Below are 13853 nucleotides of genomic sequence, written 5' to 3'. Positions count from 1 at the left end.
CTATAGGAGTTGCAGATAACTCACAAGACTTAGGTCAAGATTCAGATGTAGATCAAGGTTTAGTTGTACTTACAACTGGCAATGCAGGTGAAGAGAATGCAGAGAGAGACAATGCGTTGCAGGAAAGCTCATCATCTGAAAGTATAACTCCAGTCATACAAAAAGATGAACCTCATGTTCTTAATCAAGACATGACCACTGATGCTTCACATATTCCGCTGAGAAAATCCTCCAGGACCTCCACACAACCCTATTTGGCTAAAAGATTATGTCACAACACAGAAGGGAACCAGTAAGTATCCCATCACCAACTACATATCCTATGACAAGGTCACACCAAAGTACCAAAGTTATTTGGCAAAGTTTTCCACATTGGTTGAGCCCAGGTTTTTCAAACAAGCTGTCAAGGGTGCTTGATGGATTGAAGCAATGAGACAGGAAATCAAAGCTTTAGAGGATAATAAAATTTGGTAAGTTGTAGACTTACCATCAGGGAAACACATTGTAGGATCCAAATGGGTCTACAAGATCAAGTACCAAGCAAATGAGGACATTGAGAGGTTCAAGGCTCGATTAGTTGCAAAAGGCTATAGCCAACAAGAGGGTCTAGATTATCATGATACTTTTTCTCCTGTAGTGAAGATGGTAACAGTAAGGTCAGTCATAGCCTTGACTGTTTCTAAAGGTTGGAATTTATACCAGATGGATGTTTACAATGCCTTTTTGTAAGGTGATCTTCATGAAGAAGTTTACATGGATATGCTTGAAGGTTTTAGGAGGAAGGGGGAGTAGAAGGTTTGCAAATTGCTTAAGTCCTTGTATGGACTCAAGCAGGCATCAAAACAGTGGAACATTAAGTTGTCTGATGCACTGGCAGCAGCAGGATTCATACAAAGCAATCACGATTACTCCTTATTCACATAAAAGAAACCATAAGGCATGGTGGTCATCCTGGTGTATGTGGATGATTTGCTCATCACAGGCAGCAATGAACAACTGATTACTGAGGCAAAGGAAATACTCCACCAGCAATTCAAGCTAAAGGACTTAGATGAGCTCAGATACTTCTTGGGCATTGAAATATTAGGGTCAAACACGGGGGTAGTTTTGAATCAAAGAAAGTATGTCCTAGAACTCATTTCTGAAATGGGACTCAGTGGTGCCAAGCCAGCAATCATTCCTTTGGAGACCAACATCAAGTTAACTACAATTGCATATGATCAGGGAGAAGGTTCTATAGGTGACTCACCTTTAGAAGATTTTAGTGCATATCAAAGATTGATTGGTCGTTTGATGTATGTGACTACAACAAGACCTGATATTAGCTATGCTATTCACACCTTGAGCCAGTTCATGCAGCACCCTAAGAAGTCCCACAGGGAGGCTGCTCTTAGAGTTAGATATCTGAAGAATGCTCCAGGCCAAGGTATTTGGCTGAGATCTGGTCCTGCATCAGAGTTACAATATTTGTGTGATTCTGATTGGGCAGCTTGCCCTAATACTTGGAGATCACTAACAGGCTATGTGGTAAATTTGGCGATTCTCTCATTTCATGGAAGTCAAAGAAGCAACAAACATTCTCCAGAAGTTCAGCTGAAGCTGAATTTCGTAGCATGGTTTCAGTTGTAGCCGAAGTCACATGGTTGCTTGGGCTGTTTCAAGAGATGGGAGTTCCCATCAAGCTTCTTGTTCTAGTGCAATGTGACAACAAATCTGCTATACAATTGGCTGCTAATCCTATTTTTCACGAATGAACAAAACATATTGAGATCGATTGTCATTTCATTCGTGATAAGATTAAGGCAGGGGTGGTCAAGACTGTCTTATGTCCATTCCAAGGACCAACAAGCTGATTTACTCACCAAGAGCCTCTCTCAAGCTTCACATGTTCATCTTCTTAGCAAGCTTGATGTGCTGAATATATTGCACCCTTCAGCTTGAGGGGGAATTTTGTGAGCTTAAGTTAGTTAGTGGTAGAGCTCAAGTTAGTTAGTGGTAATTATGGTAGTTAGTGGGTTAGTTAGTCGGTTAATAATGCCAACTCATGTCCAGGTCATAAATTAATGATAGTTAGATATTTACTTGTATAAATACTACCCTGTATCTTTAGAGAAAGTATAGAAGAAAATCATTTTGCAATTCCTGCTTCTTCTTCATTTCTGTGCTCTAGAAGCTTCTGCCATTAGAGCAGTGTAGAGCTGCTACAAATCTGCTAAGTGTAAGAGCAGATTTTAGCATTGATCATAAGGAGTAAATATTTTTGACACCATTAATGCTCAAAACTAAAGCTATTACGTTATGTACGTTTATTTCTTTTTCTTGTTTGTGATGATAGCCAAATAAAAATTTGTGGACCTCAACATCCGATAGTCCACTATTTTATTTTTTGTGCTCTTCTCTCTTTTTTTGTTTTGTTTTTGAAATTCACTTATTTTTTCTTATATGATTAATTTATTGTTTAGAAACTAAATTTTGTAGTTAGTATAAATATTTTATAAAATAAATTTAAGGGTCTCTTAATATAATTTTACCTTAGGCCACGAAATTCATTCGTCCTTGTCTAAAATTATTATCCTTATCCTATGTACTAAACGACCCAGGCATCCTGGTAGGAAGGCCGACCACTACATAAGTCGCCATCCGTCCAGGAGAGAAGCAAGCTACCTTTCTTTGATCCCCCTTCCCTACAACTAGTATAGTATAGCAGAGCAGCCAGCTTCAAAGCTTACCTGATTATAAAAATAAGTATTTTAAAAAAGAGAAAGGTTAGGGGCTGAGGCTCAAGCTTAGATAGAAGAGTCCAACGAGTCCACTAGTCCATCAATGGAAATTCGATAGAAAAATCATATTCATCCATTACAATCTTTGATGATATTTGGACTTAATTGAGAATGAGCCATAATCTAAAATTTGCCATGTCATATAATTGACTATGGTCGTCTGAAATGCTAGCAATATGGTAAAACACGTGTGTGGTGACTGGTGAGGTTCTTGTTTTGGACGCAGGCTTATCCATTGGTGACTCAGCCGACTCTGAGAATCTGAATCTTTGTTGGCTACCTCGTAAGTCGTGCATTAAGTCATGGGACAACTATGAATTAGTAGGACTTACTTTGTCCGCAACTGATTGTTCTTTCCTAATCCAACTTCAATATATTCTGCTCGACTATCAAAATCATAGTGGAACTACATATGTTTTCTAACAGCTAAATTAAAAGTTTCAACAACTAAAAACGAAAGTATAAAGTTTTCAATCCATAATAATTGATAAAGTTATTTCTGTGTGATCTATAGATCACGGGTTTAAGCCATAGAAGCAGCCTCTAATGCTTGCATCAGGGGTGGACTGTCTACATCACATTTCTTGGAGTGCATGCAGCCTTCCCCGGACCCTTCGTAAATGCTGGATACTTTGTGAATCGAACTGTCTTTTTAATAATTAGTAAGTGTTACTTGTGTTTTGATCTTAGTTAAATTCACATTGACATCAAGAGTTGGAGATCAAATCTTCATAAATTCAAAGATACATTCCTCTAACCACAAAAACGTTCAAGTTATAGCGTAAAAATCATATCTTAAATGCTCAAAGAAGTAAAAAAACATAAATAATACATAACATTAGATGCATGCATATAGTTGTTTAAGCAGTATACATACTCCAACATATAAATGGGTTGATGTATAGTATATTGTACTCTTGTGACAACAAGTATATGATATTTAATGCTGACTTTCGTTAAGTGGGTTCATTTCGCAATATACACGTAACCGGCAAATCTGTGCCGCAGTAGTACGGGCAGCTAGTGTTACAATCAAGGAACCGAAGCAATCTGAGATCAAAATTGACAAAGAACCCTAACTTCGAAGAGAGAGAAAAAGGAGAACCTTTTATTGAACAGAAGTCGGTCCTATATGAATTGAGTTCTCTGTTAATCTATTAGCCTAAACTATCTATTATACACTAACTGAAAATAAAAGGCTACATGTTACAAAGATGGTTAAACATACAAAGATAAATACTATTACATGTTAAAATGTATTCCAGGTCTTCAAGATGGGCCTGCCTTGGTATCTTGGGCTGGAGCATGCTGGGCTTCAGGTAAAGATTGGGCTCCAACACCCCCCTGCTAGCTGGAATGGGCCACCAGTCCAAGCTTGGAAAGGAACGTACAATGGTGAGCACCTGGTAAAGCCTTAGTAAAAATATCAGCCAACTGCGAACTAGTAGGAATAGCATGCAAGGTGATGAGCCCAGATTGGAGCTTTTCACGCACAAAATGACAATCTATCTCGATATGTTTGGTACGTTCATGGAAGATAGGATTGCGGGCAATGTGAATGGCAGAGTGATTGTCACGGAACACTGGAAAGGGACACAAAGAAGCAACCCCAAACTCCCTAAGTAGGCGAACAACCCAAACAATTTCTGCTACCAGTTGTCTTAAAGCTCTATATTCGGCTTCAGCGGAAGAAAGAGCAATGGTAGCCTGCTTTTTAGATTTCCAAGAGACAGGGCAACCTCTCAATTGTAATAAAAAAACCACTCACAGACTTTCGAGATGTAGAGCAACTTCCTCAATCGGAATCACAAAACCCAAGCAAAGCAAAGGAGGAAGAATTATTGAACAACAAACCCAAATCAGGAGTGCCTACCAAATATCTCAACACATGTAAACCAACTTCAAAATGGGGAATTCAGGGTTGTGACATAAATTGACTGAGGTGTTGTACACTATAGGAGATATCAGGCCTAGTGTGTTGAAGAAAATTCAACTTCCCAATCAACTTTCGATACAAGGACGGATCAGGAAGGGGATCCCCAAAATCAGCAGACAACTTAACATGAGCATCCAAAGGAGAAACCACAGGACTCACATGAAGACAATTAAATTCAGAAAGAAGGTCCAAGAGAAATTTTTGTTGAGTAACAAGCAGTCCCTGAGGGTGTTTAACAATCTGCAGCCCCAAGAAAAAATGGGCCTCTCCCAAATCTTTAATCCGAAATTGAGCATCCAAAAATTGCTTTAGAGCAGTAATTTCACTCAAATCATCTCCAGTTAACAAAATATCATCTACATATACAACCAAAATGGTAAGAGAAGAGCCAGACAATTTAGTGAAAAGAGAATAGTCATTCTTACTGGAAACATATCCTTTGGAAAGAAGAGCAGTGGACAGCTTTGCATACCACTGTCTTGAGGCTTGGCGAAGGCCATAGAGGGACTTATTAAGCTTGCAAACTAGATTTACAGAAGGATCAGAAGCAATCACTTCCAGTCCAAGAGGTACTTTCATGTAAACCTCCTCATCCAAGTCACCATGCAAAAATGCATTATTAACGTCTAACTGAAAAATAGCCCAATTCCTTTTAACAGCAACACTTAACAGACACCTAATGGTGGTAAGTTTGACAACTGGAGAAAAAGTTTCATTAAAGTCTATTCCCTCTTATTGAGTGTCTCCCCTTATAACAAGTCTAGCTTTATGCCTCTCTATACTACCATCTGCCCGTTGTTTAATTTTATATACCCATTTAGAGGAGATGGCCTTTTTACCAGGAGGCAAAGGCATGATGGTCCAGGTGTTATTTGCTTCTAAAGCTTGAAATTCTTTCAACATGGCATCCTGCCAAGCAGGGTGAACCACAGCTTGATGATAAAAATGTGGCTCAAGCAAACAATTGTCAAAAGTAGTCTTAGGATCCTTGGAGACAGAAGCATTAGTGCAAACATAATCTTTAAGATAAGTGGAAAGATTTTAGGGCCTGGAAGATCTTCGTAAAGGAACAGGAGAAGTAGTAAACTCTGGAGAGTGTGAAGATAAAGGAGCAAGTACAGAGGCAGCTGGGGAAGAATCAGAGGTAGGAAAAGGAGGAGGGGGAGGAGTGGAGGAAAATACATCAGTAGCAGCAGGAGGAGGGGAAACATCAGGAGGGAAAAAATAAGGAACAGAAGAAGAATATGGAAAAATAGACTCATGAAATATAACATCCCTGGAAAAGAAAACATTATGCCTCGTTAGGTTTAACAATTTATATGCCTTCTTTGTCATGCTATAGCCAAGAAACACACAAGAAATAGTCCTTGATTTAAATTTGTCCCTATAAGGCTTGGGTACAGCAGCAAAACACAAACACCCAAAAACTTTAAGGTGAGCATATGCATGAGGTGATCCAAACAGTAGTTCGTAAGGTGTTTTGTGTTGTAACAAGGGAGAAGGAAAGCGATTAATGAGGTAAGTGGCAGTAAGAATGCATTCTCCCCAGTATTTAAGGGGTAGATTAGATTGAAATAATAAAGACCTAGCAGTTTTTAGCAAATGTTTATGCTTCCTCTCCACTACTCCATTTTGTTGAGGAGTATGTGGACAGGAAGTTTGGTGTATAATACCCTGAGATGAAAAGAAAGAAACAACTTCAGCACTTGAACCTAGTTCAAATGCATTATCAGATCGAAGTGTTTTGACAGAAGAATTGAATTGGTTATGCACAAAGAATATGAATGACTTCAATAGAGCAAAAGCATTGGATTTGGCGGAAAGCAAATGAGTCCAAGTAGACCTGGAAAAATCATCTACTATGGTTAAAAAATATCTAAATCCATTGTAACTTTGAGTATGGTAGGGTCCCCACAAATCTACATGTACAAGTTGAAAAGGGGTGGTAGATTTAACGGAGCTGTCAGGAAAGAAAGTCTTTGCTGCCTAGCCATGGGACAAACATCACAAATAAAGGACTGTTTCTTAGATAGTTTGTCTTTAATGTATGAAAGAGATTTCATTTTATGAAAAGGCATGTGACCAAGCTAAGGTGCCAAAATATATCAAAATCAAAAGCAGGAGAAACAGGATGCACACAACTGGTAATAGTTTTATTTGCTTCAATAGTATTTACAGTGTGTATGGAAGAAGAAACAGATGGAACACAACCAGAATTAACAGGAACATTAGAACTAGCATCACCAGTTTAAAGAGCACGAATGTAAGATGATGAAGGAGAGTCACTCTGGAATATGTACAGTCCATTAGAGATTTTACCAAGAACCAGTGGTCTCTTCAGAGAAGGGCCCTGTAAAACACAATCATAGGGAGAGAAAAGAGCATTACAACAGAGTTGCAATAAAAGTTGATGCAAGGAAATCAAATTGTATTTGAAGGGGGGGCACAAGTAAAACATTTTGTAAAACTAGACCATTAAACAAAGGAAGAGAGCCTGAACATGTCACTTTGACTCTGTAACCATTAGGAAGAATTACCAAGTAAGGAATGGTTAAAGGTTTAAGATTGATTAACAGAGATTTCTGAGGTGTCATATGATTAGTTGCACCAGAGTCTATTATCCAAGGATCACCATCTAATTAGACAAATTGCAAGCAAAGACACAACAATTTCTAACATCAAGACAGTGAAACAAACCTGCAAAATTAGAAGATCCAGCAACAGTGTTATCCTGTGTAGTCACCTTGGTCTGTTGAAACAGATTTAGCAAATGTTCGTATTGTTCCTTTGTGAAACCATGACTCTTGGACTCAGGCTGTTCAACTCGATTGTCAGCAACAAAGTTCTCTGCTTGGCCCATGTTCTGAGACTCTGAAACATGCACATAAGCCGTAGTTTTTCTGAATTTATTAGGTTGAGGATTATTAGGATATCCAATCAACTTGTAGCACTTTTCAATAGTATGACCCGGTTTTTTTTGCAATATCTGCACACCATATTAGTCTTCTTAGTATCAAAGTTAACCTTCTGAGAATAAGTCTTTTGCACTCCAGCAGGAGATGGTCCTGCATATGGCCTTTGCACACCAGCAGAGAATGAGGTAGATTCAGCAGAGAATGAAGGAGCTGAAAGCTGAGCCTCACATTGACTTTCATCATTGAGCAACACGGAGTAGGCAGTGTCAATGTCTGGTAGGGGCTTCATCGTCAAAATATTTCTCCGAATCGTGGTATAAGTGTCATTAAGTCCCATTAAAAACTGGTGAAGTTTCTGATCCTCTTCCAATTATTTAAAAGCTTCCTTGCAACCACACACACAATCAGGATATGTAATCGAGTAAGCTAATTCATCCCACAGTTTCTTTATCCTAGAGAAGTAAGAAGCAACATTTGAATTTCCTTGAGAAATGGAAGACAAGGCCTTACGAATTTGATAGACCTTGGATCCATTAGGTTGACCATAACGTTTCTCTATGTCATTCCACAACTTAGCAGCCGATTCAGTCTACATAACGCTTTCTCTAATTTTAGCTTCTAAGCTATTCAGAATCCACGCAATCACCATATCGTTACATCGACACCACGCCTCAAACAGTGGCGAAGTTGCAGTAGGTTTGGTAATTGTCCCGTTTATTATTCCCAGTTTATTCTTACAAGATAAGCCAATTAACATCCCTCGTCTCCAACTTCCATAACCCATCCCATTAAATCTATCAGCAACAATGATCGTACCAGGGTTATCAGTCGGATAGAGATACAACGGGTGAGAAGGTTCAACAGATGTTGAAATAGAACCAGTAGAAGTAGAAGATGTAGTCTCAGTATTCACCATTATGAAAAATACGAAATTGAAATTCTCTAAAAATTAGGGCACCAAATCTACGGAAACAATTACGAATCCAGAAAATAGAGAAGAGTACCGGTCTTCTTCAATCAGTCGAAGAAGCAAATATCTTCAATAATCACAACACACATCCACTGGAAACATCAACAAATCACTGGAATTGAAACAGGAAAATCTCACTAGAAACAATCGCGAAACATCACGCCAGAAGACGAAAACTCAAAAGTCAGTTGTGAAGAGTAGCATCGGACGATAGCGGAGGTCACGGCGAGCACAAACCTCGCTCTGATACCATGTTACAATCAAGGAATAGAAGCAATCTGAGATCAAAATTGACAAAGAACCCTAACTTCGAAGAGAGAGAGAAAAAGGAGAACCTTTTATTGAACAGAAGTCGGTCCTATATGAATTGAGTTCTCTGTTAATCTATTAGCCTAAACTATCTGTTTATACACTAACTGAAAATAAAAGGCTACATGTTACAAAGATGGTTAAACATACAAAGATAAATACTACTACATGTTAAAATGTATTCTAGGTCTTCAAGATGGGCCTGCCTTGGTATCTTGGGCTGGAGCATGCTGGGCTTCAAGTAAAGATTGGGCTCCAACAGCTAGCCTGTTTGTCTATTATCACGTCGGCACCAAAACCTTTGTAGTAATAAATTTGGATACAAGTTTAATGTTTATTTGGCACGAATCTGAATTAATTGGACCAATAAATTTGAAATACTAAATAATTAAGTAAAAGTAGTGTATGTAATTAAATTTTGAATCATCTTTATATACTAGTCTTAGGTTACGCGTGTTGCGCGTGTATCTAACTCAATTAATATAAACTTTTTAAAAATCATATAAATATTATGTTAAATTTTTGTATTTGAGTTATACAATAAAAGCTAAAAAAAAGTGGAGAATATGAATGATCACTATTTCATTGATATTCTATTTTAAATGGTAAAACAATGATCACTATTTCATTCATATTCTATTTTAAATTAAAAGAATCTTTGGTGTTATTATGTCACGATACAAAATCTAACTAGTAGTGATTGCACCTAACCCAACCTGTTAGGTAAGTCAATTAACAATAATCCAATTTAATGAGATTTATCGAGGAAAATAAATGATAAAATAACTGAACCTTTTTACTTTTTCCAAGGACTGGTAGTACAAATCACGAGCTTCTAAGATTTAGAATTTACAAAACTGGCATTAAATAAAATACATTATCTGTTGAAATAAACGTGAACAGAGTAAAATTCCAAAGCTATCAAGGACAAGAGGCAGTTGTAACCAGATCACAGATACATCTTCGCTGCCAGCTCTCGCTATACACATCAATATCAACATCTAAAATCTGTACGCAAGGTGCAGAAGTGTAGTATGAGTACAAGTGTCACGACCCAAAATCAATCGTCGTGATGGCGCCTATCGTGGAACTAGGCCAACTTCAACTCAACAAACCCAACACAACAACAATAAGTTTGAAAACATTAACAGAAGCATATAACATTTAAAGAAAATTGTTTGAAACATAAGAAACCTCAATATACGATGCAATCCCGCCCAAAACCGGGGTGTCATTGAGTACATGAGCGTCTAGATCAGAATACAGTCCACTACAGTGTCTAGAGAAATAAACTGAAAATACTACAAAAGATAAAGAAGGAGCGTCAAGGCCCGCAAACGCCATGCAGTTAACTCGATAGTCTACAAACTTTGGAACCTCAATCAGCAACCGCCGCTGCGACCGGTATCGCCTGGATCTGCACACGAGGTGCATGGAGTAACGTGAGTATACCAACTCAGTAAGTAACAAGTCCAAACTTTGTACTGAAAGGTAGTGATGAACTCAACCGCAACAGATATAACAGAAATAAATGTGCATAAACGTAGGCATGCTTTCAATAACAGCTCAAGGCAATAAAGTAAATACAGATCTGAACAGTGTAAGGTATACAACTCAGCTATCTCTACATGCCAATTCACAGACTGTATGAAACGCACCATGTGCTCCCACTCTCAAGTGCTCAACCACTCGGTACTGTATATGGCCATCCAGCCCAGGGAAATCCATCCCGAAACATATACAACACTGACTATAAGTCACCCAGTACCGAGGAAAAAGGGCAATCCAACCCTGTGGAGAAATCCATCTCCAGGTATCAAGTACTTCAGACAAATCCATATCCAGGAAAATCCATACCTTAATAATATAATTCGCGCTCACTGGGGGTGTGTTACAGACTCTGGTGGGGCTCCTACAGCCCAAGTGCTACCATAATCATCAATATAACCGCTACGGCATGCAGCCCGATCCCATAACTGTCACTCATAACCAGACTCTCGGTCTCACTCAGTCATCAATCTCTCCAGTCTCACCCACGGGCTCACAATATCATGAAAACAAACCCGGAATAATGATATGATGAATCAAAAAATAACTGAGATTGAGATATGATATAAAAATGCATGAACATGATTGAGTACGGAATATTAATGAAAATAATAAGATGACAGCAAGAAACGACCACTAAGGGTCCCAACAATACCAACATAAAGCCTAAACATAATATCTATCATGATTTACAGCTCAATTACTTTATCACACGATGAAAGCACGAATATCAACAAGATAGAGTAACTAAACGGTGCCATGGAATCACCCAGGTCACAATTCTCGCGGCGCACGCCCGTCACTTGGCATGTGCGTCACCTCAATACCAATCGCATAACATATAATTTGGGGTTTCGAACCCAAGCAAATGTATATCATTAACAAGCAAGGTAGGAAGCATAAATAACATCAAGGAGAGTGTTTAAGCGAATGTTCCAATTGAACATCAACCACGGCTTTCAAGCCAATAACAATTCAATAAACTTCAATTACTTTATTATTCAAGTATTTCAACAAGTCTCAAAATGATATTAAACTCAAGTATAGAATTCAATATCTCAAGAATAACGGTCGTAGCGTCATATTTGTAATTAATTATAATAACGACCGGATTTAGCACATCAATAATTTCACAAAAGTCCGTCAAGTTTTACTCAAGTTATAATAGCTAAATCATGGTTTCTAGCATTTAATTTTCTATTCATAGTAATCTAGAAGTCAAGGAAGACATGAAACAAGAATATCACATAACTCTTCAAGGCACAATTAATCGTATAATTTACGTCCGAACAAGATTAACCCTGGCACATACATACACTCGTCACCTCATATATGTATCACCCCTGCATGTAGAAAACAATGACAATTAGTAGGAAAATTTTTCTCAATAAAGTTAGGCAAAATACTTACCTCAACCAAGTCAATTCGATACACTAGAAGCGTTTTCCCGCTCAAATCATCCTCTGAATGGCTCGAAACTAGCCAAAAGCAAATCAAATACATCAAATAATGTCTAAGGAAACAATTTCAAATAATAAAGGTCGAATTTAAAATTACAACTCCAAAGTCAGCGAAAAGTCAACAGTGGGTCCCACGCCTCGAAATCTGACAAAAGTTACAAAATCCGAACACCCATTCAACCACGAGTCTAACCAAACCAAACATACCAAATTCCTATCACAACTCGACCTCTAAATCCTCAATTTAAAGTGTAGAAAATTTCTACCATTTTCGACCCAAAACAATAATTTGATGATAAAAACAACAATATATTTATGCAATTTAATCAAAACTTAGTAGAGAACACTTACCACAATCCATATGGTGAAAATCGCCTCAAAAATCGCTTCAATCCGAGATCGCGATCCCACTTTGCGATCGTGATTCAAAAAAAATTCCAGCTCAATTTTTACCCTTCGCGATCGTGAACATTCCCTCGCGATCGCGATGAACAATTTACAACAAGTTTGCCCAACTTTTCGAGACAACCTCTAGTATAATGGTCATAACTTTTTGTACAAAACTCCAAGTGATATTGGTTTGATTTTCTGAAAACTAGACATCAAGGGCTATAACTTTAATTTTTGGATCATATCCAAATTCCTTATAGATTGCAAGATATAAGCTTCCAAAGTCAGGCCTATGCAGCAGAAATTTCTTCTTCGCGAACGCGAACCTGTCTCCGCAAACGCGATTCACTTGCCCCCTTTTCCTATTTTTCTCTTTGCGAACGCGACCCAATGTCCGTGATCGCGATGCACATTGCTGTAGCCAAAAATCAGCAATTAGAAATGTCCTAGAAATGGTTCGAAACCACCCCGAAACTCACTCGAGGCTCCCGAAACCTCAACCAAATATACCAACAGGTCCTAAAACACGATATGAATTTAGTCGAGGCCTCAATTCACATCAAACTACGCTAACACTGCGAATCGCATCCAAATTCAAGCCTAATGAAAGTTAAGAAATTTTGACTTCTACATTCGATGCCGAAACATATAAAATCAAGTCCGATTGACCTCAAATTTTGCACACAAGTCATAAATGACATAGCAGACCTATTGAAATTTCCGGAGCCACAATCCGAACCCGATATCTTCAAAGTCAACTTCCGGTCAAACTTATGAACATCCCAAACCTTCAAATTTCCAACTTTCGCCAATTAGCACCGAAACCTTCCGGGCATACGCCCGAGTCCAAAGTCACCATCAGGACCTAACGGAACCATCAAAACTTCGTTCCGAGGCTAAATACTAAAAAGTCATACTTGGTCAAATCTTCCAACTTAAAGGTTCAAACATGAAATTCATTCTTCCGAACTAATTCCGAAACACCTGAAAATCAAGACCGACGTTTCACACAAGTCGTAATACATTATACGAAGATACTCAATACTTCAAATAGTTGAAAGGAGCGTAAATGCTCAAAAATACCGATCGGGTCGTTACATATTAACTTTTCTCAACCACTTTCTCTCTTTCTCTCTCTCTCAATATATATATTAACTGTTCTCAACCACTTTCTCTCTCTCTCTCTCACTCAATATATATATATATATATATATATATATATATATATATATATATATATATATATATATATATATATATGTGTGTGTGTGTGTGTGTGTGTGTGTGTGTGTGTGTGTGTAACTATTTCTTAGTTATTTGTTCTAAATAGGCAAAAAGACCTCGCAGCCGCTTGAACTTGCACCAGTTTTTTTATACCAGTAAATAAACTTTAGGAAGTCCCATTTTAATGCCTGAACTCAATATAATAAATATTAATAAACACTTTATCAATGCTTGTTGCTCAATTGCGCAAACACATCAGATAATATCATTTATTTTTATTTTATATATTAAAGAAGTCCAAATTAACCCCCCCCCCCCCCC

General features: G+C 37.9%; 2 protein-coding genes across 2 annotated transcripts; one reads left to right on the top strand and one right to left on the bottom strand.

Annotated features, from left to right (window-relative positions):
- Positions 1–939: 939 nt before the first annotated feature.
- Positions 940–1629, top strand: LOC109220162 (uncharacterized mitochondrial protein AtMg00810-like). The gene has a single exon (XM_019384625.1). It carries the CDS (start codon positions 940–942, stop codon positions 1627–1629), a length of 690 nt encoding a protein of 229 aa, XP_019240170.1.
- A 6372-nt stretch (positions 1630–8001) lies between these two features.
- On the bottom strand, positions 8002–8547 carry LOC109220161. The gene is made up of 2 exons (XM_019384624.1): positions 8278–8547; positions 8002–8220 (listed from the first exon to the last, which is right to left on the bottom strand). Exons 1-2 carry the CDS (start codon positions 8545–8547, stop codon positions 8002–8004), a joined length of 489 nt encoding a protein of 162 aa, XP_019240169.1.
- Positions 8548–13853: the final 5306 nt, after the last annotated feature.

Source organism: Nicotiana attenuata, unplaced genomic scaffold (genome assembly GCF_001879085.1).
Source record: "Nicotiana attenuata strain UT unplaced genomic scaffold, NIATTr2, whole genome shotgun sequence".
NCBI classification, from domain to species: Eukaryota; Viridiplantae; Streptophyta; class Magnoliopsida; order Solanales; family Solanaceae; genus Nicotiana; species Nicotiana attenuata.
Note: the sequence above shows the minus strand (reverse complement) of the source record. Positions and strands in the feature narration are given on the sequence as shown.